The 27,783-nt window shown below is 36.9% G+C and overlaps 1 protein-coding gene and 1 pseudogene across 2 annotated transcripts in view; one reads left to right on the top strand and one right to left on the bottom strand.

Annotated features, from left to right (window-relative positions):
• The window catches only part of RTTN (rotatin), a 165,305-nt gene that overhangs the window by 75,274 nt on the left and 62,248 nt on the right, over positions 1–27,783 (top strand). For both annotated transcript variants that reach the window (XM_030335854.1, XM_030335855.1), the window contains exons 27-32: positions 1,414–1,568; positions 5,952–6,171; positions 13,694–13,822; positions 14,289–14,399; positions 16,185–16,343; positions 17,852–17,923. In XM_030335854.1, the coding sequence (XP_030191714.1) occupies positions 1,414–1,568; positions 5,952–6,171; positions 13,694–13,822; positions 14,289–14,399; positions 16,185–16,343; positions 17,852–17,923 (846 nt within the window). The remainder of the gene's footprint in view (positions 1–1,413; positions 1,569–5,951; positions 6,172–13,693; positions 13,823–14,288; positions 14,400–16,184; positions 16,344–17,851; positions 17,924–27,783) is intronic.
• On the bottom strand, positions 9,095–9,588 carry LOC115528081 (annotated as a pseudogene).

The raw sequence follows: 27,783 nt of genomic DNA on the forward strand, positions 1-27,783 counted from the left end.
TGCCCATCTTCTAGCTTAATCAAAAAATTAAATGGAGGAATCTTGTTTTCTTTGATTAATAACTATTCCAGCTGTCTTTAATGCTGTTGGTTAATGTAACATTTTCTATTCTTAGTATTATTAAAAATAACCCTGTTACATTTCTTTAGTTACATTTTTTCAAAGTTGGGAAACAAGAAAAAATTTAAATAATACTAGTTTTATTTCTCAGCCTATCAAATCGGCAAAGATGACAGCAGTAATAATACTCAGCATTGACTTGAATGCTGTGATCTTCTCCCACCCCGCATCGTCATGTCTATTGGTGCATGTTTTGTAGAGACAATTTGGCAATATATGTTGAAAACATTAAAACTGTTAAAACTATTTTGATTTAGTAATATCATAGCTTGGAATTCATACACCAGATACAATCTGAGTTGAACACCCTGCTGCACATCTCCATGAAATTAAAAATCACTGATGATTTAGTAGTTGGTGTGGAAATCCTTATGATTGAAAAATAATCAGATATTAAAATACTGTGTTTGAAGAAATACTGATAACATTATGTTTATTATTTTTTTATTTTTATTTAAAAAAATTTAAATATTTATTTTTGAGAGTGAGAGACAGCCAGAGCACGAGGGGAGAGGGCACATAGAGAGGGAGACACAGACTCTGAAGCAGTCTCCAGGCTCTGAGCTGTCAGCACAGAGCCTGATGTGGGGCTTGAACTCACGAACTGTGAGATCATGACCTGAGCTGAAGTCGGAAGCTTACCCAACTGAGCCACCAAGGTGCCCCTGTTTTTTAATTATTTTTTTAATGTTTATTTATTTTTGAGAGACAGAGTATGAGTAGGGGAGGGGCACAGAGAGAGAGGGAGACACAGAATCCAAAGCAGGCTCCAGGCTCTGAGCTGTCCTGACTTGGGGCTCAAACCCACGAACCGCGAGATCATGACCTGAGCCGAAGTCAGATGCTTAACAGACTGAGCGCCCCAGGTTCCCCAACATTATGTTTAAAAAGGGGTTGTTATAGCGGATTTTTTCACTTGGTCTCAGTTTTGTTAAAAATACGGAATTAGAATTCTGTTTATGTTTATTCTCCCACAATGAGGATAGTATACACCAGTCTACTCATAGCAGCTATCTCTGTTAAGTGTGATCATGGGGTTTTTGTTTTTCTCATTGTGCGTCTTTATATTTTCCTCAGTTTTCTGTAATAGATGTGCTGTTTTTCTGTTGAGATAACATATGAAGCACCTTTTGAGTTTAGAGCATCTCTACTAATGCACTAGAGACCCATACCTACAGGTTAGGTAATATAACTCTTAGGTAATCCAGAATGTGATTTGCAACAAAAATCTTTATAGGAACAACATACAGCTCAATTAGAGAGTAAACATATTTTTTTAATATTATTGTTTAGAGTCCAAACCCACTGTTAGACCTGCTGGTTCTGACGGAGTCACAGGCACGAGAGGAAACAGATGACATCCGGACTGCTGTCAGGCAACAAGTGCAGAAAGAACTGGTTGCTCTTTTCAATACCTTGCTGCTCAGTTTCATGGCAGTTACTGACAGGTACCATTTGTGTTGTTGAAGGTTCGGGGACATTGATGTAGAAACTAGTTTCGTTTTGATTTCCAAAGAGTCTTACTTGTTTACTGGTTTCAAATTGAGGAAGCAAGACTTCAGTAGTAATCAGTTGTAGTCTGTTTGTTTTCATTTCAGTGAAGTCTCTTGTATAGCCTGATTATAATTTCATACACACATACACACACACACACACACACACACACACTCTCTCTCTCTCTCTCTCTCTCTCTCTCTCTCACACACACACACACACACACACACAGACACACATACACACACGGTATTTTACTGTCTCTTGGTCCTCTCTTAATTCTCTATACATGTATCTGAGCAATCATACCCATTTCTGTGACTTTATGACTTTTTTTTTAACTACATAGATGATTTTCCAATGTGTGTCTATAATTCTGACTTAAAATTTTTTTAATTAGATAAAATTTACTATCTTAACCATTTTAAAGTATACAATTGAATCGTTTTGGTATGTGTACAATGTTGTTCAACTGTCACCATTTAATTCTTTCTTTTCATTACTCTGAAAAGAAACTTTGTACCCTTACCCAAGCCTGTGGCAACCAAGCACTAATTTTTGTCTCTCTGGGAATTTACTTATTCTGTACATTTTATATGAATGGAATCAGACATATATGATCTTTTGTGTCTGATTTCGCATCACGCTTTCAAGGTCCATCCATATTCTAGCGCATATCAGTGCTCATTGCTTCAGTCATAGGACTGGAATGGAATTTGTTTATCCATTCATCTGGTGGTGGACATTTGAGTTGTTTCTACCTTTGAGTATTGTGAATAATGCAGCTTTGAACATTTGCATACAAGTTTTTGTGTGAACGCATGTTTTTAGTTCCCCCGTATACACCTATGACTGGACTTGCTGGCTCATGTGGTTACTCTGTGATTATTTTCTTGAAGAAGTGCCGAACTCTTTTCCATAGCAGCTACACCATTTTACATTCCCACTAGCAATGTATAAGTGTTCTAATTTCTCTATGTCCTCTGTAACACTTCTTTCTATGGCCATCCTAGTGGTATAAACTGGAATCATTTTGGTTTTGATTTTATTTCCCTCACGAAAAATTATGTTCAGCATCCTTTCCTCTGTTTGCTGGTTATTTGTATATCTTCTTTGGAAAAATGTGCATTCAAGTCTTTTGCCTATTTTTGCATTGGGTTGTGTGTTTTTTTGTTGTTGAGCTGTCTTTTTATATATTCTAGACATCAATATCGTATCGAATATGGGGCGCCGGGGTGGCTCAGTCGGCTAAGGGTCCGACTTTGGCTCAGGTCATGATCTCACAATTCGTGGGTTTGAGCCCTGCGTCAGGATCTGTGCTGACAGCTCAGAGCCTAGAGCCTGGAGCCTGCTTCACATTCTGGTTTCCTCTCTCTGTTCCTCCCCTGCTCACGCTCTGTTTCTCTCTCTCTCTCTCAATAATAAATAAAGATTAAAAAAAATTTTTAAAAATATCGTATCGAATATGATTTGCAAATTTTTCTCCCATTCTGTAGGTTATATTTTCACTTTTTGGGTAGTGTCCTTTGATGTTTAAAAGTTTTCTATTTGATGAGGTCTTCTTATGCTGCGATCCCAAGTCTCTGCTGGAGGGAAAGACCTGGTCCCCCACACATAACATTTGAAACAAACCAACGTGTCAAATACCCCTAATTCAGTTCAACACCTGACTAGATCTGAAAGCCATTTCTATGAGAAACTATTACGTAATTTGCCCTCAGTAACTTTTTTTTTAAACATTTTATTTTTAAGTAATCTTTATACACAATGTGGGTTTGAAACTCACAACCCTGAGATCAAGAGTCAAATACTCTACCAACTGAGCCAGCCAGGTGCCCCTCAGTAACTCTTGGATGCAAAGGTTTGACATACAATCACAAATGAGGAGAACTATAAAGAAGTAGGAAAATGTCTCTTGTAGTTCGGAGAAAAATATCATTAGAAATAGACCCACAGATGTCAACTATTACAGGAACTTTATTCTTATAAGTTATTATAATATATATTATAATATATCATAATTATAATATAATTTATATTATAAATAATATATAATATAATATAGTAAATGTAATTATAATATATATAATATAAATTATTACTACAAATAATATTTTATGTTTTAAAGTTTATTTTGAGAGGGAGAGGATGAGTGGGGGAGGGGCAAGGAGGGAAGGAGACAGAATCTCAAGCAGGCTGTCAGCACAGAGCCTGACATGGGGCTTGAACTCAGGAACCATGAGATCATGACTTGAGCTGAAATCAAGTTGGATACTTAACTGACTCAACTACCCAGGCACCCCTAAGTAATATTTTAAATATAAATATAATATATATTAGATGAAAATATCGGTAATATTGGTAAAACTATGGAGAATATCAATAGCAGAGAAATGGAGACTACAGTTTTTCAAGTAAAAAATTCATCGCATGGGCTTAATAGTGGGCTAGACACAGTATAAAAGAGGATTAGTAAATTTAGAATACAAGTCAATAAAAATTTCACTAGAGAGGGTCACCTAGGAGCCTTCTGAGGTGATGAGAATGTTTTATATGTTGTTATGCTTGGTGGTTGCATGATTATATACATACATAAATCATGTCGTTTATCTATAAGATTCGTGAGTTTTACTACGTACATTGATACCTTATTAAAGTGCTGAAGACAAAAACAGTGAATCCATTGATGGTAGATTCTGTGCAGCTAGACCTGTAATGTGTATAGAATCTCCTGGGGGACTTGTTAAAATATTATCAGCAGCTCAGGAATATACATATTAGGTAAACACCATAGGTAGTCCTTGGGCTAGACTTAGAGAAACAGCGCTGTGGACTCTTCTTGGATGTTGAGAGGAACTTGCGTGGTTATGAGACAAACTGGGTGTGGAGCTTGGGGAATGTTCACAGGGACTAGGAGAGGGAACTGGTGGCGGTTGAACTGGGATTGGTTAGATATTTGCAGAGGCACTATTTCCTTTGGTAGTTTTCTTTTGCAAGCGTTAAGGTAAGAGGGGCAGAAAATGAGAATGACTGGTATGTTAATTTAAAGAACAGAAGAACATTTTTTAATACTGTTGATTAGATTATAGTTGATTCTTGCACAGCCCAGGTTTGAACTATGTGGGTCTATTTATACCTGAATTTTTTTGAACAAATACAGTATAGTACTTTTATGATTTTCTTGATAATATTTTCCTTTACTGGGACAACTGGCTGGCTCAGTCAGTAGAGCATGAAGCTCTTGATCTCAGGGTTTTGAGTTCAGGCCCCACGTTGGGCATAGAGCTTAGTTAAAAAAAAAAAAATAATAATAATGTTTTCTTTCCGCTAGCTTGCCTTTTTGTAAGAATACAGAGTATTATAACAGAAAACATACAAAATGTGTGTTAATTGACTGTTTTATGTTATCAGTAAGGCTTCTGGTCAACAGTTTGCTATTAGTTGAGTTTTTGGAGAGTCACAAAGTATATGAGGATTTTTGACGGCACATGGGGTTAGTGCCTCTAACTGTACTTTGTTGTTGGTCAGCTGTACTTTGTTGTTGACCTGTGGGAAATATGAATTTATACAAATAACTTTTAGGCTTTGTTGCAAGTTATATGTGTTTCTAAAACTTTAAAAGCAGTTGGATGTCAGGTGTATAAGAATTATGATCTTTAAAAATCATTCAACTATACTCATAATACTGTAATTCAACTACACACATACGATACTGTAATACTGTAATATGTAAAAACATAGTAGTCATCAGTTTTGGAGTCTAAAAATCTGTATAACTGAGGAAGTTTCAGATTTCATTCGAGCTTTGTTACACGCTGATACTTCTCCCAGGAATTTCATCTTTGGATCCATGCCTGCCTATTAGTTTCAGGGATTTTGTTTCCTAAAAAAAAAATGTTCTCTTGATTGTTTCATGTAAATTATGTGTCAAACTCATTAAAACCTTTTATTTTAGCTTTCTGGGGAAAACAATTTCAGCTAATTAAAAATTCAGTTTTTGAATGATTCCAGATGATTAAAAGTATAGGTTTAATATATGCCAATTTAACTCATTTAAAGTATGCACTTAATTTTCCATTCTAATTTTTGGTTTTATTTTTGGGTACCAATACCAATATCACTTATCTCTTTTTCAGCGTAATTGTTACTGGTCTTTCACCTCATATTTTGACTATGTTTTCCTTGAAAAGCCTTGTTTTGAGACCGCCATTTCTCCTGGTTCGTATTTTTCTGACATACTAAGTTGTTAGTAACTCTCTGCCATCAGCAAGTTAACCCATTAGCCCATCACACTTGTTCTCTTGTTGATTTTTTCCTTCCTTGCTTTACATACACAGGAAATGCTTGGAACTTCTTCACGTTTTCCAGACACAGCTGGCTCTGAGACTGCTCCAGAGCCTGAGAGTCACTGATGCCCCTCACTTCTATGGCCTGCCTTCCCTCGAGAGGACCTTACGAGGCATGGCTCACCTCACGGCATCTCCGGGATGGAGCTCACACTCTCCTCTCACAAAGCCATTTGAAATTTGTGTCAAGTACTTGTCAGGTCTTCTTGAGGTAAGTAAAAATAACCAGTGACTGTAACTAAATAGTAACAACCCCAAAGAATAGCTATTTACTGTTTATTGATCATTTCCCTTTGTGCCGGGCATGGTGTTTTTTTTATTTAAAAAAAAATTTTTTTTATGTTTATTCATTTTTGAAAGACAGAGAGAGACAGAGCACAAGCAGGGGTGGGGCGGAGAGAGAGGGGGACACAGAATCTGAAGCAGGCTCCAGGCTTTCAGCACAGAGCCTCGAACTCACGAACTGTGAGATCATGACCTGAGCCGAAGTCAGATGCTCAACCAACTGAGCCACCCAGGCGCCCCTATGCCGGGCACAGTGTTAGGTGTGTTCTGTGTATCAGTATATTTAATGTAGATTATTCTGCAGTATTCCTATGACTCATTATAATGTGTTAAGTGTTTTAATGATTTTTATTAATAAATATGTAAGATCACTTTTAGAGTACACTCATTTTCAAGAAGAATAAACTAAGGCTTACATTTAAGTCCCCTCATTAGGTAATATAGTCACGTATGTTGTCTATCCTTTTTATCTGTGAAATACAGCACATATGTGGAGATTACACAGAACATACATAGCTCAGGCATCACATAGCGAACCTGCCTGATCCAGGCATTGCCAGCACCCAGGGAACATTTGCCATCCCCCTTTTTGAGCTCTTCTCTCCTGAAAGGTAGTTGTTACTTTGAGTTTATGGTAATCATTCTTTACTTTTCTTGGTAATCTTACCACTTAATTATGCGTACATGTTTGCAACAATTCCCGATTTTTTAAGTTTTGTAAAATGGAATCCTATGACTGCTTTCTGTCATCAGTATGCTTCTGAGACTTGTTCATCCTGCTTCCTGTAGGTAGAGTTAGTTTACCTGTCCAGTGTTCACTACGCTACAGTGTTGAAAGATATTTTGGTTTTTTATTTTAATGGAGAGCCATTTTGGATCCTGCTTCGATGAATATTCTTGTCTCTCAGTGAAAATGAATTTTTGATAGTTGATTTTCTAACTATTGTTGAATGTGTAGAAGTGTACTCAGTTTTTATATATGAGCCATCTACCCAGCAATCCTTGTTTCCAAACTCAAAGGAAAGGCCTTTAATTTTTCACCTCTCACTATGCTGTTTATGGTAGTTTTTTTCAATTAAGTATAGAAAAGTAAGTTTCCTTTTAGTCTTGCTTTACCAAGGTGTTTTTTTTTTTTTTAATAACAAGTGTATAATGCTTTTTCTGTATCTTTTAAGATAAACATGATTTTTTCCCCCCTGTATTCCATTAAGGTGATGGATTAGATTGATTCATTTAAAAATTTTAAACATCCTTGCACTTCTGGGAGAATTTCAACTTAGGTTGTGATGTACTATTCCTTTTATATATTAACAGATTTAGTTTGTTAATGTTTTTAGAATTCTACCAATTTTCTTATGCAGAAAATGGTTTTATAATGACTGCATCTGTCTTGTTTCTCAGGAAACTTTTGTCAGGTTTTAATATCAAAATTAATCCATCTTTATATGTATAAATTATTTTTATGTAACTCTTATTTCCTTTTGAAATAGTTGATTGGAATTGGTGGTATTTAATGCTTAAATGTCTAGTAGAATTTGATGATGAAGCGATTCAGACCTGGAGTTTTCTTTTGGGAAAGATTGTAAATGAATTGAATTTTTTAAATCTAGAATTTTGAGATTTTTAATTTTTGGTGTCAGTAAGATATGTTTTTCTAGTATTGTATCTAAAGTTTTGAATTCCTAGCCCTAAGATTATTCATCAAATCATCTTATTCTTTAAATGTCTGTCAGATCTAGAGGGAGGTCCCATTTCATTCGAGGTATTAAACTATTCTTTCCTCTAGTTCTCTTGATTAGTCTTACTGTGTGTTTGTATGTTTTATTATTGTCATTCTTTTCAAAGAATGAACGGTGGACTTTGTTGATCCTCCCTTTAATGTTTTCCCCCATTTCATTAATTTCTCTTTAAGCTTATTTCTTTCTCCTTTTGTTTTAATTTATGGCTTTTTTGTGATAGTCTTATTTCACTGATTTTTTAAAAATCTATTCTCAAGTATTTTTAGCTCTAATTACCTTCTAGGCATGGCCTTAACATTATCTCACACGTTCTGATATGCCCCATTTTCATCATTTGGGTCAGTATAGTTTTAGTATGATGTCATAAATATAGCAATGACGTAGTTCCACATAGTCCTGTTAGAGAAGAGCTTCCCCAGGGTTCCCTGCCAGCCTTGCATTTTATGCACGCCGTCCACAGAGGCAAGGCCTAATCACAGCTTATCTAAGTCTCGCAGAGCTTCCTCTGATCCTTCTGGAACATGAGAACATGGGAGTCTTGTGAGGAACTGCTACAAGACTGTTTCTTACTTGCTTCACTCTTCCTGGGATGTCTGTCACGAGCCTGTTTCTTACTACCTCCTGGGTTCTGATGAGTGAGGCTTTCTGCCTCAGTTCCCTTGCAGGATAGCTGCAGGCTGTAAGCAGCTCGGCTGCAGCGGGGCCTGGGCTCCTCCGCAGAGTGCCCAGCTGTCTGCATTGCTGTCATCTGGCCCCCCTGTGTCAGTGTCACCATGCGAAAGAGACTGGGAGCTGGCTCTTTGGCTACTATTGCTTTTGTTTTTAACGTTAAGTAATAACCTGTCTGAATCTAAAAATGATTCCTTGTTTCCTTATTGACCAAATCTGTCAGCATTGCTTGTCTTGAAAGGCTCGGTGATAGTCAAGGTTGAATGATAGTCAGAGGTTGGGCTCTTTAACTGTATTAGGACGTCAGCAAAGGCTCTTCGAGGAGGCAGTGTTAGATTTTCAGAGATGAATGGTTGATATCATGGGCATTCTAGACATGGGATGCTTCGACCAACTTGTATCCATAACTTCCTATTCTTTTTTTTTTGAACGCACTTGCCAGTATTTAATGAACCTTCTTCCATGTGGCTTCAGGCCTTCACGCTGACAGGCTGTTTGGGGAGCTTGCCCTTCCCCCAGACTTTGCAGTAGCCCCATTGCACCACATCGGTTATGGGAGCAGCTCCCGTCTTGTTTTTGGCAGCATTTGCCTGTGTCTGCTCACTGACCAACGTCCGAGGTTTATCGAGGTGGACAGTTGGGCAGAAGCTCTGGCTCCTCTTTAAGTGGCAATGCCTCGTGCCAACCGAACGATATTTGTTGATGTGGATTCTGTGGAGATGCCACCAGCATTCCCCTGGTCTCCGGGGTGCTTCCGGCGCTTGCTGATGCAGCCGTGGCCGTGGCTCACGTGGCCCCGAAGTTTCTGGGTCTTCCCTAGTCTGGATGGCACATCAGCAGCCATTCCTCTTTATGCTGTGTGCTCCCACCTGCAGTCACACAGTCTGCCTGCCACCAGATACTCCTTTAAAAGCTGAAACCTTACAACCCAAAGCTCTCTGTCAAGTGCATAAGGAGTTTTGTAATCTTGCATTTTGAATCTTACATCAGTTTTATTTTTCCCCCCACATCTCTGAAGTTTCAGTTTTATTTGGCCCATTTCACTAAATAAAACTTATTTTATTTTATTTATTTATTTATTTTTAACGTTTATTTATTTTTGAGACAGAGAGAGACAGAGCATGAGCAGGGGAGGGGCAGAGAGAGAGGGAGACACAGAATCTGAAACGGGCTCCAGGCTCCGAGCTGTCAGCACAGAGCCCGACGCGGGGCTCGAACTCATGGACCGTGAGATCATGACCTGAGCTGAAGTCGGACGCTTAACCGACCGAGCCACCCAGGCACCCCAATAAAACTTATTTTAAAAGTCTATTTCTTCATATAATTTCTTCTCTTTTCAGATGGCAGTCTGTATACAGAGTTTAAGATCTCTCTTATTCATTTACCTTCCTTTAGGAAGTCTTTTCTTATCTTCCAGACATACACACTCAGGGAAGAGTGACCGGCCTCTTCCTAGGTTGTATACCCGTAACAGTTTATATATGCCATTATTATGGTGCTTAAGACATTGTATCTCTATTTTGTTTTACGCGTGGATCTGTTGTTAGACTGTAAGCTTGTGGGAATCACCTTTGTATCATTTCCACTAACCCATAGCTTCCCATTATCCTAACGTAGTGATTGGCACATATTGTTGAAATCACAACTAATTTAATTTATATGTATCTTACATGTGGTTTTAAATTAGAATACAGTTAGAGTAATATTGAAATGTGATTTAGATGAATATATAAATTATGTGTGTTTAATTTTTGTGCTTTCATCATTAAATCATGCTTTAGGTGATGTTTGTATATTCAGCTGTAAACCATGCTTCAGATGATATTAACTAGAATTTATCTCAAAAGTATATCTTATTTTGTTAAAAAGATTTCAAAATCCTAAATACTCTTATATGTACTATAAAATTGAATATGAATTTGAGTGTAGCTATTTTAATTTTTTTTTTTTTTCAACGTTTTTATTTATTTTTTTTTTGGGACAGAGAGAGACAGAGCATGAACGGGGGAGGGGCAGAGAGAGAGGGAGACACAGAATCGAAACAGGCTCCAGGCTCCGAGCCATCCGCCCAGAGCCTGACGCGGGGCTGGAACTCACGGACCGCGAGATCGTGACCTGGCTGAAGTCGGACGCTTAACCGACTGCGCCACCCAGGCGCCCCGAGTGTAGCTATTTTAATCGAATAAACTTTTTTTTCTGGAATAATTATAAATACTAAAAAAGTACACATGGTCAGTGTATGATGAGTTATTCTATCTAACTTTCAAGGTGTCATAACACAGAATTTATACATTCATACAGAAATGGATGAATTTTTAGAACAGTTATGTTAGCTTAAAGACCTTATTGTAGTATTTTTTATTTTTTTTATTTTTTATTTTTATTTTTATTTTTTTATTTTTTAAATCTTTTTAATGTTTATTTATTTTTGAGACAGGGAGAGACAGCATGAAGGGGGGAGGGTCAGAGAGAGAGGGAGACACAGAATCTGAAACGGGCTCCAGGCTCGGAGCTGTCAGCACAGAGCCTGACGCGGGGCTCAAACTCATAGACCGCGAGATCATGACCTGAGCCGAAGTCGGATGCTTTACCGACTGAGCCACCCAGGCGCCCCAATTTTTTAAAAAGTCAGATCCTCTAATACATTTAAAATATAATTCAATATACAAGTATCTAATTTATAGCATTGTGTGTAATGTGATTTGTATATACTCCATTTATAAACCTTTTGGAACTCATCTCCTCTATGAAGTGACTTACCTGTTTCCAATCAGGGATATATGTGAGGGTTGACTACAGCAGTGACTGAAGAAGTTAGGTGTTAACATTGTTTATATTTGGAAACTATCGGGAGTGCTTTTGTTTTTGAAACTGTGTAAGATTCAGATCACACGTTGTGTTTCAAATACCAGGAATTAAAAGGAGCTTTCTATGGTATTGGAGAACAAAAGGGTTTCTTAGTTCTAGGTGAGAAGTTGAGGCAAATGTATTAGCTAAGGAGTAGATAAAAAAGTACAATCCCTGTTTTAGAATGTTCCACGGTTAAGAAAAACTTGGTTAGCAAATCTTGATTTGGTATAAACAGAGGAGTATACTTCATGCTTTACACGTCTTGGGAAGAAAATCTTTTTGTCTTCACATTAAGTGACAGGAAAATAATATGAAGAAATCTGTCACTTGTTCGACATTGTGGCAGAGTCCCATTAAATCTTACTTGGGACCTTTTGCATAGTTACATAATTAGTAAACATTTAGATTTATTTTCCTACTAAAGAATCAAGTAAGGCTTATGTGAATAGACATTGAAACAAAGTCATTGTTGGTCCAAATGATTTGCTTTATAGTTTCTCACTAAAGCGGACTCCTTTTCAGAAGGGAGCTGTATTTCTAGTATAGGTATTTTGTTTTGCATAGTGAAAACAGAATGGGAATATTTGCTTTTCGTGGTTGAGAAATGAGGCTTTTAAACTAAGCATGATACATTATGATAAGTGCATAAACTGTGATAATTAAATTCTTAAAACCAGACAGATAGAGTATAATTCCACAGATATGACCAAAAGGTCAGATTGAAAGGAAATAATCCCTAAATTCTTGGCTTGTCACTTACCAACTGGGTATGAAACCATCATACTGTAGCTGTCTCCACTGACTTAGCGGAAGACAAGAAGGGCTTGAATCATTCAAGTGTCTTATTCTTAAGATAGTCCCTTCAAGTTTTAAACTTTTAATTATGAAAACTTTCAAACATACACACATGAGTGTGTAGTAGAGCAAAGCCCGTCACCTATAATTTCAGCTCCTGGACAATCTTGGGTTATTTTTCAGACATCATATATAATTATTTGGTTTATGAAAATTCTGATGTAAGATACAAATCCCATATTATCTATGAATAAATTGCTTCTGTTAAATAAGCTATACCTATCATGATTTATTATTTGTTCCATCTTTTTTAAAAAAATATTTTTTTAGTGTTTATTCATTTTTGGAAAGACAGAGACAGAGTGCGAGTGGGGGAGGGGCAGAGAGAGAGGGGGACACAGAATCCGAAGCAGGCTCCAGACCCTGAGCTGTCAGCACAGAGCCTGACGCAGGGCTCGAACTCACAGACTGTGAGATCATGACCTGAGCCAAAGTCAGATGCTTAACCAACCGAGCCACCCAGGCACCTTAATTTGTGCCATCTTTTTGAAATAATCTGCATGAATTGAAAAGTAGTCTCTATTTTAAGACAAAGTGACTTACTTTAAAGGATTCTGTGATGGATAAAAGCATCCAGAGTCCTTGGGTGAATGAACTGAAATACTTGACGTTGTATTGGTCAGATAATAGGTAGTTTTGATTGTTTTGACTCAAAACAGATTTTTCCTTTATAGTATGTTGGCACTTAAATATAGTTAGCATTCCTTTTCTTACTAAAATTTTGTGAATTATAAGTGGTCTTTTGTCACTTTGAATATTTGTCTTAAATGTTTATTTATTTATTTTTTTTTTAAGAGGGAGAGAGAGAGAGACAGAAAAAGTGTGCGTGCATAGTTGGGGAGGGGCAGAGAGAAACAGAGGGAGACAAACTGCTTCAGACAGAGCAGGGCCTATTGTGGGGCTCAAACCTACAAATTGTGAGATAATGAATTGAGCTGAAATCAAGAGTCAGATGCTTAACTGACTGAGCCACCCAGGTGCCCCCTAAGTGTATTTTTTAAATAAGATGTTGTAAACTCTTTTACTTAAAGGATACTGTATCATTTGAAAAATGCATGAGCATATTCTAAATTACAGAAGTCTTCTAGGAGGATACTACACATCTTTGTACAAGTTCCAAAGGAGAAGATTTTAAAGTAAGAATATTTATTTTAATTGTAGTAACACAAAACCTAAAGTATACCATCTTAACTGTTTTTAAATGTATAAACTAAGAATGTTGTATATACTTTATGTGGTTAAGATTCAAATCAGACAAGTTAGTAGAGAGTTATGTATTTGTTTTTATATACCACTCAGAGCAAAGTCACCATAATATTGTTTGTGCTTTTTCAGGTCATTACTTCTTTTTACGTGGAGCGTGGAGGAAATGCGATGTCCTTTATGGGAAAAGGGGTCACCAAGAGCACAATTCTTTGTTTGCTTCACTTATCCCACGAGATGATGGCCCAAGCCCAGAGCTCGGTGAGAGCATCAGAAGCCGCCTGTCTTCTCAACAGTTGCTAGACAAGGAATGTGCTGTGTCTCACACATTTCAAGCCTATATGAAAATATCTCATTTGATTTTTCTTCTTAGGAGACAGAAATGACTTCTGACTGAGATGTTTCTTAGAAGTTGTGTATTACACAAATCTGAATTTTATTTGAAATACATTTTGATTGAAATCTGGCTCTAGAGAACTACATTTTGTCTAAATCATGGGGGAGGTAGTTGTTTTGAAGACAAGTTGTTTTGTTTAACTTTTTAAGTAGAAACTGAGATTTTTGTTTGCCTTGTTTTGGTTAAATACTAAATTAAAGCCAAGTCTTAAGTACATTTTAACTTTGTTTTGAGTAAAACAATTCTTAAATGTAAAAGTTACTTTAAACTTTTTCTGTTGTATTCCTAGAGCCTTACCTAATGTGTCTCTGTTCCTTTTGTTCGTTCTAGGAGTGGATGTCACTCTGGTTCTTGCCTCTGGGGAGTCACAGCGAAGACCAGGCCCCTACTCAGCAAGGATTGGCATGGTTGATTCCATTATGGGTTGATCGAGACCCAGAAGTCAGTGTGAAGGAAGATGGAGTCCATTATGTGTAGATTAAAAACAAGTGAAACAAACAAATATATACATATACGTATATGTATATGTATATGTATATGTATATATTTGTGTTTTCCAAAATGAGATTATTTTAGTGACTGTACCTTCAGCTGTTTACTCTCTCCTAGTCAGTTTGGGCTGCCGTAACAAAATACCATAAACGAGGTGGCTCAGAAAACAAATTTATTTTCTTATAGTTCTGGAGGCTAGAAATCTGAGATTAGGTGTCAATAATGTTGGGTTCTGGTGAGGGCTCTCCTTTCTGGCTTACAGACAGCTGCCTTCTCACCGTGTGCTCACGTGACCTTCCTCCTCTTATGAGACCACCAATCCTATCAGATTAGGACCCCACCTTTATGACCTCATTTAACTTTAATTACATCCTAAAAGCTCTGTCATCAGGTTTAGGTATATTAGGGGTTAGGGCTTCAACATAGGAATTTAGAGGGGATACAGTTCAGTTAGTTCATAGCAGACCCTCTTCAATCACACTCATTAGAGTACAGACTAAAAATAGAAAAAAAAAGGATTATAGAAACTTTCACTTTTAGAGAGAACAGTGAAAAATTATTGGAGAAGCCCACCCATTTTCAAAGAATTTAGGATAGCTGCCAAGTGATATTTGTGTGTCATTTAATAGAATAGTACGATTATGGCGCAAAATTTTATGTTATTAATAAATTTTCCAGTTGTAGCCATTTGTCCACTTACCTCTTTTTTAAAACCACTTTATTGAGGTATGATTGACATGGAAAATCTGTACATACTTAATATGTACAAATTCATGAATTTGGAGATAAGTGTATACTTCTGAAATCATTACCACAATTGTGCTGTAAACATATCCTTCACCTACAGAAGTTACTTCTTGTCCTCTTATTTATTTTTGTGATTAGAACACTGACCATAAGATCTACCCTCCTAGCAAATTTTTAAGTATCTGATACAGTACTCTTAACTATGGGCACCGTCCATTAACTTCAAACAAGAAATGATTATATTCTGTTATAATAAAAACCTTGGTTTTTAGAAACATTATTTGGTCTGAACATACAGGTTCTATTCTTTATATACATCAGACTTGTTTGCTTGACCATGTGATGACCACACACATTGTTTTTTGCTATCCTGTAGCTTCCAGTGAAACTGTTTTAGAATCAGAATTCAGAAGTCAACCAAAATGCATAGCTCACACAGCAGTGGTACTGTGGCAAACATATTACAGCACATTAATCTTATTTGAAACATTTTTCTTTCACAGTAATTTTGGGGAAAATACTAAATGCTTTAGGGAAAGACAGTTCAGTTATTTCTTTTTGCAAAGAAGTTTCAAAAAGGTTAAAGCCATTTATTTGGAAGAAGCACTAATAGGGATGGAGAAGAAAATAATAGATAACCTCTTTAAAAATGAGGAATAAATAGGAATCATATTCATAAAAAAATGTGTAAGCACTCTGTGCTCTCCTAGAAAGGCTTGTGAGCTATAATTTTTATTCTTATTTGTACCTGGTTTTGACTTTCTGTGACATTTGCTTTTATTGAACTTTTCTATATTGCTTGTTTGATGGAATAGGATTTTTATTCATTCATAAATTTATAGGACACTGTTTTCTATAAGTGTCTTACAGTTTAGGATCGTCAAGACAGTGTCATAAAAGCATGATATTTTACGTACCAGAGAAATTAAGAGTTCGTGTTAAGGAATTGGGTTCTTTGGTTTGACGGCTTTTCTTTAATCTGAACAGGTGAGGTTCACTTCACTGGGATTAGGATCGGCACTGACCACCCTTGAAACAGGTTGTGTGGCCTTGGCAAACAGCTGTCAGAACATTTCTGGTGGGCTCTGGGGGACTGTGGTGAACATTCTTCTGGACCAGTCGGAATGCAGTGTGGTGCGCAGGGAGGTATGCCTGTCCGCCTAGCACCTCGTCCCCATTCAGCCTTAGAAACTCGCGGTCGTATGGTCTTTGTAAACCATACTCTCTTGGGAATGACTTATCAGTGGTGTCCTGTATGTTGTGGACTGATTGCTGGCCATTATCTTTCGTACCTGCAAATAAAACCTCAAATAAAATACTAGTAGAGACTAAAAAAGATACTAATTCACAGTAAATACTGGAGTCCTTTATTTTGAGAAGACCAAAGTAGAATTTGGTATATTTTTATATGAATTCTTTTATATTGTCATACATTAAAAGGTAGTTCATGGGAAAAAAGTTACTTTCATATTACCTCAGGGCATATGAATCTCTAATATCTATAGATAGAGCTTTACTTAAGATGAATGGCTGTCAGATAACTCTGTAGTAGTTATCATATATAAGAGGAAAAGTAAACCCTATTTTAATTCTTTCTAAATAATTTGTGGCTTCATTTTATTGCCGCTTTTATTGAAATGATTGATGCAATCTTTTTTAATGTTTATTTATTTTGAGAGAGAGAGAGAGGATGCACAAAGGGAGTTTGAGCGGGGGAGGGGCAGAGAGAGGGGGAAAAAGAATCCCAAACATGTTCTGAGCTGTTACGGCAGAGCCCAATATGGGGCTCAGTTTCATAAACCGTGAGATCATGACCTGAGCTGAAATCAAGAGTCGGGCGCTCAACCAACTTAGCCACCCATGTGCCCCTCGATGCAAATATTTTTAAAAACAGTGATGCAAGAGTGATCTGAGGCTTGTGAAGAAAACAGCAGCTCCAGGGCCCACCATTTGCCAGTTCCCAGTTCCAAAATCCAAATGCTGTAGTTTTCTTGCTGTTTTTAAGTAGTAATGCTTAATCTTGTAGCTTCCTCTTGATTCACCAACTTTAAAGATATCTATTGACTTCAAGTTAAGATGGCCGCAAATTTCACTCTCTTTGGATCCCCTCTGTTACCCCCGTTATTCACCCCTCATACCACAATCTTTCACTGTATACATAATCAGTGTTCATATTAGTACCATTATTTAATTTGACCATCTTAAGGACCTAGAAGGTAAAGTTGGACATTTGTGGTTTGTGTTTCTAGTTGGGACTTTTTTATTGAGAACAGCTTGTATGAGAGGGATAGTCGGGGGGGGGGGGGAAGGGAAGGATGTGTGTGTGTGTGTTTGTGTGTGTGTGTGTGTGTAAGGAAATAATAGAAGTGTGAAAGTGTATTTCTTAACTGTTACCAGAACAGTTTATATTTTATAGATCATTTTTTTGGAAAAATAAAATTCTGAAATAGGAAAAAATATATTTCCTGATGAAATAATTTCCTCCACTGTTAGGTCATCATATAACAAGAAACGGGCTTGGCAAATTCTCATAATGATGTCTCAGTATATGCAGTTGCCCAGTGATATGTTTTTTATTATTAAATTCGATATATTGGTTATTTCAGAGATGACAGCAAGATGGCAGTATTGACATTTTCTTTTTTTTATTTTAGGCTGCATTTATTCTTCAGAATCTCCTTGTAATTCCAATGCCTTCAATAATTTTAAAGGATTATACTTGGCAGGTGGGTAACTTTAAACAGTTATCAAGCTGGTAGATATTTGAGATTAATTGATGATTAAATTTCAGCATATATGTACATATATACACATACATTGTCACTGATGAAACTTTATGGCAATAGGACCTCTTAAAAGAGAAATTTGGAAGGGGTGCCTGGGTGGCCCAGTCAGTTGAGTGTCTGACTCTTGGTTTCGGCTCAGGTCATGATCTTACGGTTTGTGGGATCGAGCCCCATTTAGAGTGTGGAGCCTGCTTTGGATCCTCTCTCTCCCCGTCTCTCTGCTCCTCCCCTGCTCATGCTGTCTCTCTTTCTTTCTCAAAATAAATAAATGAACTTAAAAAAAAATGTAGAATTTTTTTTTTGTGCTTGATCAGATTTACAAATCCTTTTCCATAACGTTAAAAATAATTTTGAGCAGAAATAATAGATAACATGTTTACCATGTACAGAAACATTAATAGCTAATATAGAGTTTATTATGCATTCTTCTAGGAGCTTAACATTATTTAACTTAATATTTAACTTGTGTAATTGAGCTGTGGGCCACTAGTATCCTCATTTTGTAGATTAAGAAGCTTTCACACAGAGGGTTTAAATAACTTGCCCTGAATCACACCTTTGCTTTGAGTCTAGCTGGTCTCATACCCACCCAGTATACACCTCTGTAATTTAATAGTTATACACAAAATTATTTATACTTAGGTATGTGTTACTGTTAACATTTTTTTTTTTTAACCCTTTCTGGGTTAGTGCAGTTAAGGTCATAATTTGTCTTTCTTTGGTTCTTACTGGATTAATTTTTTGTTTCATGTTCTGAATGTTGAGTCTAGTAGTACCTAGCTTTTTTGCAGCCTGCTGCTTTTTAGATGATTTGGAGGATAGAAAAACGGTGTCACTGGGGAGGTAAGATGTGCTGTTTCTCTGTGTGTTTGTTAATCACACTATTGTACCTCACTCTCCAGGATCCTAGACAAATCTGAGGTTTCTTTTGAAATTTTTGTTAGAACATATCTTTGGAGGAATTGCTGAATCCACTTGAGCCTTTGTGAAGACAGCTTTTCAGGCAGTGATGTGAAGTGTGGATCCAGGTGGTTGTTAAGGCCCACATCTCATTAAACTCTTGGAAGGTTCACTTTTCCACACTTGACACACCCAGCTTAACTCTGCCAGTTATGGAGGATCCCACGCCACTTTCCCACTTGTTCTTGTAATTTGTTTAACACTGCCTTCTCATCCTGGTTGCTTATTCACCATCTGCCTCGTAATAAAACCATAGGAGACAAAACTGGAAAGAATACACAGGATTAATATTTATGTTACTGGTGTAGTAGTTTTGATGCTTGTTATCCAATAACTAGATTTTAAGAGGTGTTGTTCTTGGCTCAAATGCAAATCACCACTAGTCTCGTTGTTAAACGAGCGACACTTGTGTATTATAAGCTTGGTAATGTAATGCCATCGAATTTTTTATTATTGAAATAGCTATAATATAAAAGCTAGAGTAATACTACTTCTGGGTCCTATTGGAGCTCATGGGACATTTTATTATACTACGGAAGCATGTGTAGATGTTCACATTTTTCTCATACAAGTTAAATAGGGCACAGTTCCTTTGTCTTGCTAGTGACCATGCTTACTGCATGGTTTTGTTATTCTCCATGTTTTTATCACAGAATTAATTTTCTACTACAAAGTTGAAAATAGTGCTTAGAATGAGCTTTTGGGCTCTTCTGCCAGAATCTGAAATTCTGAGAGCTGCTCCAATCCAAAATAGTATTTGATAATGAAACTTTTGCTAGTCTTTAGCAAAATTAGGAAAATAAGTCTAATTTTTTTGTGTTTGTAATAAACTTAGATTTTCTTCCTGTTCTTGGTTATTATTTTTGGTTTTTTTTTTTTTTTTTTTATTTTTTTTTTTTTTTTTTTTTTTTTTTATTTTTGGTTTCTAAGTGTCCTCATTTAGCATTACGATTGGTTGGTAGCCTCATATTTGTCTCCCAACATTTTAAAAGTTTAGTGGTACTTTATTTATTAAAAAATTTTTTTTAATGTTTATTTAAAAAAATTTTTTTTTTGGGGCGCCTGGGTGGCGCAGTCGGTTAAGCGTCCGACTTCAGCCAGGTCACGATCTCACGGTCCGGGAGTTCGAGCCCCGCGTCAGGCTCTGGGCTGATGGCTCAGAGCCTGGAGCCTGTTTCCGATTCTGTGTCTCCCTCTCTCTCTGCTCCTCCCCCGTTCATGCTCTGTCTCTCTCTGTCCCAAAAATAAATAAACGTTGAAAAAAAAAAATTAAAAAAAAATTTTTTTTTTTAAATTTATTTATTTTTGAGACAGAGAGAGACAGAGCATGAACGGGGGAGGGTCAGAGAGAGAGGGAGACACAGAATCGGAAACAGGCTCCAGGCTCCGAGCGGTCAGCCCAGAGCCCGACACGGGGCTTGAACTCACGGACCGCGAGATCGTGACCTGGCTGAAGTCGGACGCTTAACCGACTGAGCCACCCAGGCGCCCCTAATGTTTATTTATTTTTGAGAGAGAGACAGAGTGTGAGTGGGGGAAGGACAGAGAGAGGGGGGGACATAGAATCTGAACCAGGCTCCAGGCTCTGAGCGGTCAGCACAGAGCCCGATGCGGGTCTCGAACTCGAACAGAGAGATCGTGACCTGAGCTGAAGTTGGGTGTGTAACCAACAGAGCCACCCAGGCGCCCCTAGCGGTACTTTAAATTCCACCGTGAAAACAGCTGTTCCAAGAAGGGAGAAAAATAGTTTTCAGATACTTCAATGGAATTTTATAATCTCCAAGAGGTTTGACCTTTGCCAGTTTATTACATCCGGAAAGAAAGTGCTACATATCTAGTATTCTGAAATTAAAACGGTCTTTGGTAGAATGATGAATAATGATCTTATTCCAAAAACTGTTTCATTTGCTTATCTTAATATGCATTTCACAGTATTTTGGGGATAGAGCAGGAAGTAGCACCAGTATCTAGAAGCTTTGTAAATAGTGTGTTTTGGTTGAGATAGATATTTGATTAATTATGTTTTACAAAGAGAATTACTTTTACTGCTTTGCACTTTGTTTTGATGCCTCAAGTCTGATCTGATGTCCTCTGTACTGTTGTTCAACTGGGCATTCTACAGTGTTCTTTTTGTGATTTCTACCCATTTCCAAATTCTTTCCCTGCACCCCCAGAATAAATTCCCATTTCATGTCACTGTCTGGGATTGTTGTACTTCAGAGTAGTGATGATTCGCATATATAAATTATGTAACTGGTTGGTTTTTCTTTTATTGTTTTGTACTAGAAAGCTTAGAGCCTTCCTATCAAATGTGGCTTATCTGGTACATACATTTTTTTTTTACTTTGTTCTTGGTTATGTTATTTTCTTTTTTTTAATTTTTTTGTTTTTTAATTTTAATTTTAATTTTTTTTAATTAAAAAAAATTTTTAATGTTTATTTATTTATGAGACAGACAGAGTGTGAGCGGGGCAGGAGCAGAGAGAAAGGGAGACAGAATCTGGAGCAGGTTCCAGGCTCTGAGCAAGCTGTCAACACAGAGCCTGGTGCAGGGCTCGAACTCACAAACCGCGAGATCGTGACCTGAGCTGAAGTTGGATGCTTAACCAACTGAGCCACCCAGGCGCCTCCAGTTCTGTTATTTTCATACCTTTGTTTTTCTTTCTTTCAACCCTGCTATACTTTCACTATCATGTTATAATCTATCTTTCCCTGTAATAGGCTTTAAATCTTTTCTGGAACAAGGGGAAGAAGCATAAGTCACTTAAAACATTTTAATTTAAAAAAATATTAAAAATACATTTAGTAACCTGTATAATCCAATTTATTTTATTTATTATTTTTTTATAAATTTTTTTTAACGTTTATTTGTTTTTGAGAGAGAGAGAGAGAGAGAGACAGTGTCTGACCGGCGGAGGGGCAGAGAGAGAGGGAGACACAGAATCTGAAGCAGGCTCCAGGCTCTTGAGCTGTCAGCACGGAAGTTGACATGTGGCTCAAACTTAGTGAGCCATGAGATCATGACCAGAGCTGAAGTCGGATGCTTAACATACTGAGCCACCCAGGCACCTCTGTATAATACATTTTAATCTTCTTTTAATCAGAAAGACACTAGCATTTAATAGCTATGTCAATAATTTAGGTTCTTTTTCATATATTTCCTTTACTGCCATGCCTAATTTCTTGATTTATTTCTATGTAGAATGTATGTGACCTTATTTTTAATGTATTTTTAAAATGTTTCTCTCAGCCCCTGCCAGACATGATAGCTCTTTGTCAGCCTTTGCTAGTGTATGATGATATTGCCAAGTAAAGTTAAAAATCAGGTCTTAAGTTTTGTAGCCTGACTCCCCACTTACTTTTTTGCATGGGTGTAGAAATGTAGTGGATGAGGGCGGTCACTGGGAGTAGGGGAGATCAAGAGCCTGAGTCTTTCTGCTGCTTCCCTCAGCACCTCCGTTAGGGCCTGAAACCCGGGCTCCTGTTGCAGTGAGAACCCAGGTTCTGGTATGTCAGTCCTGCTGTATCACAGATCTTTTCTATTCAAGGCACTTTTTAAGAGTGATGCTTGTAAGTATTTGTCTTTCCTTCTTCAAGGCTACAGCCTTCTCGGGCAGAGGAAACACAAATCACTGTGCACGAGGCCCTAAACTGTCATGCTCCCTGTTCTCCGATGTCTTGTAAACTCTGCAGTCTGACTTGGTGTTAGTACTCTTGCTTGTGGAAAATTGCGTTTCTGGGTTTAGTTTGAGGACCATTGTCACAAATCCATGTCCCTGCAATACTAACAACCTGAATGGAACTTTGGAGTTGCTTATAACAAATTTATTGGTTAGATAGGGATTATCTATGAAGTTTGTTTGCGTTCATTTCTGTAAACATTTGTTGAGTACCTAAATTTTGGAGATTCACAGGTGATCAGATTTAATTCTCTGGGGCTTATGGCATGTGGGAGAAGACAAACACATCCGGGGAACATTGCTAGAATATTTTATGTAGGATCATGGTAGCATATGCATAAACTTTGTAACATTAAAGTTGTTCTTTCCTCTTGAAAATGGTATGACACTTTTGAACGTAAGGTAATTTCATACACTTACATACAGTGAGTTGTCAGTTTGTGGTGCAAGTACGCTTGTTTGTGATTTGGTTCCTTTCCATATTAGGGGTAGGACTTTGAGCTGTCCACATATGTTTTAGTTTTTTAACTTTATTTGGAAACAAAAATCACCTTACATAAAAGTTGCAGAAACAGTACCTTGTACCCAGATTCCCCATATGTTCTAATTATACCAGATTTGCCTTAATTCTACCTGCTGGTATTTTTTTTCTGAACTGTTAAGAGGTACAGGCATAATGCTTCTTTTTCTCCTAAACACTTAAGTGTGAATTTCCTAAAAATGAAGACATTCTCTTATAAAACCATAATAATTATCAAAATTAGGTGATTATTCAAATTTTTCCAGTTGTCCCACTGTTGTCCTTTACAACACCCCTGGTTTGGGAATACGTGTTGCATATAGTTGTCATGTCTACTTAGTTTCTTTTAGCTAAAATCGTTCCTAAATCTTTAACATTTATGACCTTAGCATTTTTTTTTTTTTTTTTTTTTTTTTTTTTTTTTAAAAACAGAGCTTGGTTTGTTACATGTGCTCATTTCAACGTTTATTTACTTTTGGGACAGAGAGAGACAGAGCATGAACGGGGAGGGGCAGAGAGAGAGGGAGACACAGAATCAGAAACAGGCTCCAGGCTCCGAGCCATCAGCCCAGAGCCCGACGCGGGGCTCGAACTCACGGACCGCGAGATCGTGACCTGGCTGAAGTCGGACGCCCAACCGACCGTGCCACCCAGGTGCCCCTGACCTTAGCATTTTTGAAGAGTTTAGGCTATTTAATTTTTATAATATTCTTTAATTCGGTTTATCTGTCCTCAGGATTAGATTCAGGTTATACATTTTTTAACAGAAAAGCCACAGAAGTGACGTGTTCTTGTTAGTGCGTTGTCTCAGGAGACAAGATAAACTCTTTGCCCCATTACTGGTGATACTGACTTTGCTTGTTTGGTCAAGGTAGAGTCTACTTGTTTCCTTCATGTGGAGTTACATTGTTTTTTTTTTTAAATTTTTTTTGAAGGAAGATATGCTGAGATTGTGTCAATACCTATTTCTCATCAACTTTTCTTCTACTAGTTTTAACTTGATTTGTGATTCTTGTCTAAAGCAATTATTATAGAATGGTTGCCAAATGATGACTTTCTAATTATGTCATTCTTTCTTTTTGTCTGATTCTGTCATTTATTATATTTTAATGTAAGAAAGAGCTTTCTTTTCTGCCCCATTTATTTACTTATTTACACCAGTATGGACTCAAAGATTCTTAGATTGTTTTATGAGTTATAATCTGTTTCTGTCGTTATTTATTTAGATAGTCAAATTGTTCCAGATTTGACTAGGAGGAGACCCTTCATGAAGAATCTTTTGTCCTTTTAATGTGTTTTCATCAGTCTTTGAGCACTTCCTTCCTTTCTGGTATAGCAAGATGTTCCAGAATTTCCCGGCCCCAGCCTGGAATCAGACCTTTGATCAGAGAGCCCTGGTTTCTTTTAATGGAGAATGGTATTTAGAAATGAGATCAGGGTTCTACGTCTGTTCACTGTTCCTGGGCAGGAGGAAGGAGTCGTTACTTCCGTGTGCTTACAGTGAACGTAGCAGGAAACGGTCTGCACATGTGTTTGTGTGTGTGTTCTAGAGAGATAGTCGACTCATTTTTATCATTTTCATATTTGATGTGTTAATTATCAGTGCGTATTTTTCATCTCTTAATGTGTTCATCAGGAATCATCATGAAGTATTGATTTTGCAAAACAATAAATACATGATGTCAGAGAAGCAGTATCATTTTATTTATATTCATATTTTATCTGTAGTTAAGGATTTTGTATGTAATTATGGTCATTTTTTCCAATTTCTGAATTACATTATAGCAGTTTTCTTTAATTGTTACATATCAAAATGATTTGTCATCTTGAAAATATTCTCTATTCTTTTTTTTTTTTTTTTCCTTAAAGATTTTATTTTAAGTAATCTCTATACCCAGTTTGGGGCTTGAACCCACAACTCCCATATTAATAAGAGTTGCATGCTCCACAGACTGAGCCAGCCAGGTGTCCCTGTTCTCTGCTCTTCTTAAATGTAATTTTCAGTTTGCTTCTAGTTCCTTTTGAACCATAGCTAAATGGGTGTATTAGTACTGTGACACTAGGACTAAAATACTTGTTTTTAAATTAATATTCTAGCTTATTGCATCCTTGAGAACAATGTTTTCAAACTAATTGGAATGTTCTGTGACATAATTAATTTGCTTTTCTCTTTGCAAACTTATTTATAATGGCACCTGGTGATTTGAAGAGTTTTCTTTTTTTGCATACTGTCCTTCTCAGCTGTTCCTGGCAGTTTTGCAGGTGATCTGGCAGCCCCAGCACTCACCTGAGGGCAAGTCTGGTAAGGATATAGACATCCTGAGACAGAGCAGTTAGACCATGCTGATTTCCCCACTGTGCCAGAAGCCAGCCCCATCAATTACTGATGGATCTGTGGAGCAGAGCCTTGTGTGTGCATGAAAAGCTTCATTGTTCTGGCCCTTGTACCATTAGTCATCTGTGGAAAGCCTGAGTCAGACCATCTTTTGTGCATATGCTGGGCTTGGCTTTAGTACCCTGAGTACAGCTCTGTTGCTAACATGCCATTGCCACTAGGAAGCTTTGGCATGTGGAGAAAGGGGTTTCAGGCTTAATGATTAGTTAAAATAAATCAAATTTAAAAAATAATGGTGTAATATGTATTCGAGATCATTTGGTCTTCTTTGAGGACTTGAAAATATTTTGAATGAATTGTTTGACGTTTTAGAAAAAAAATTATAAAGTAATAAATACATACAGTTAAAGCACCTAATAGAGCTTGTAATGAACTTTACTGCCTCTTTTCATTCACAGAGACAGCTTTACCTCCTACTGATTTTAATACCTTCATATCTCTAAATAGTAGTTTGCAATAATGTTTGTTCCTTTACTGTGTTGATACACAGGATTTAGCTCATTTAAACAGTGTCCTGCCAATTTAGTTTATTACTGTTCTTAGTTTCTCCACTGCCGTTTCTGGTCTTGTGACCTATGGATCATGTCTCTCTCCCTCCATTTAGAAGGTGAGGAAGTTGTGGGTAAGATGTTCCGTAAGCCGATCTTTGTCAGCTTTAGTTCTACTTTGACTCTGCGAATCTTGATTATGTTTACATTCTCTTCTGCAGCCTTCATTTATCTAGGAGTTGATTCTAACAATTGTAAACTAGTAATTTACTACAGAGCCATTTACTGGGGTGCCATGACTCCTCTGATGCTCAGAGGAAACATTTTCTGATATTCATATATATGTATATATATAGGTTTGAGTGTGTGTATAATTTAAAAAAGTGATTTGGGTGATTTTTTTTCCCCCCTTGGAGTTTTTATCTTTAATTTTTTTTTTTTTTGAATTGTGAGTCTAAATCATATTTCATGTTTTTCTAAACTCTTGATCATCCTTTCTCTTCAGTTAGGATCATTTTTCCTAGAAATCATCTTCAAAATAATTATACTCCTACCTAAAAACAAGTGCATGAGCAATAAACTTAATGAGTTCTTGCATATTTGAAAATGCATTTAAATTGCACTTGATAGTTTGGGTAGTTACCATATATTAGGTTGAAATCATTCCTCATAAGAATTTTGCTTCACTGTCTTCTAACTTCCCCTCTGCTGATGAGAAGTTGGATCCCCATGTGGCTCTTTTACCTCTTTACAGCCAAGTTTTTCTTTTATCATCTCCTCTTTATCTTTGATGTCCTAGAATTTTATGGTTTTATATCTTTTTCATTGCTCTTGCTGTAGTGCTCATTAAACTCCTTAATTTGAAGATATAGATGTTCTATATCTTTTGGTTCTGACATATTTTTTCATGTTTATTTCTTTTAAAAATGACTTTTCTGTTTTCTTTGTTCTATCTTTCCACATGTCATATGAGTCCCATATTAGGTCTCTTTATATCTCTTGTATTTTTATCTCTTAGTCTTTATTTTCTAGGATATTAATTTTTTCATTCAAATCAGAATTAATTTAACTTCTACAATCTTGGTAGGTTGAAAATTTTTCACTGATTTATAGGCAAAGAAAAAAATCAGGTTCTAAAACCTTGTTAAGTAGATGGAATTTTAAATTATGTCTCTTATTATGACTTGTTATCATTACTTTCTAAATATTTTTTTAATATATTTGTAAGACCTAGAGAAAAAGCACATTAAAAATCTTTTTTTAATGTTTTATTTATTTTTAAGACAGAGAGAGACAGAGCATGAGTGGGGATGGGGCAGAGAGAGAGGGAGACACAGAATCCGAAGCAGGCTCCAGGCTCTGAGCTGTCAGCACAGAGCCCGACGCGGGGCTCGAACTCACAAACTGTGAGATCATGACCTGAGCTGAAGTAGGTCGCTCAACCGACTGAGCCACCCAGGGGCCCCAAGAAAAAGCACATTTTAAAAATAAAGATCTTCCTTGGCTTGCAATGGGGTTATGTCCTGATAAACATTGTTCAATTAAAAACATTGGAAGCTGAAAATGCATTTAATAAACATCACAGCTTAGCCTAGTCTACCTTAAATATGCTCAGAACACTTACATTAGCCTGCAGTTGGGCAAAAAATCATCTAACTCAAAGCCCATTTGATAATCAGGTGTTGAATAGTGTACTGAGAGTGAAAAATAGAACGGTCGTGTGAGTACAGGATGGTCGTATCAGTCACTTAACCCTT

The sequence above is a fragment of the Lynx canadensis genome, chromosome D3 (genome assembly GCF_007474595.2).
Source record: "Lynx canadensis isolate LIC74 chromosome D3, mLynCan4.pri.v2, whole genome shotgun sequence".
Classification (NCBI taxonomy): Eukaryota; Metazoa; Chordata; class Mammalia; order Carnivora; family Felidae; genus Lynx; species Lynx canadensis.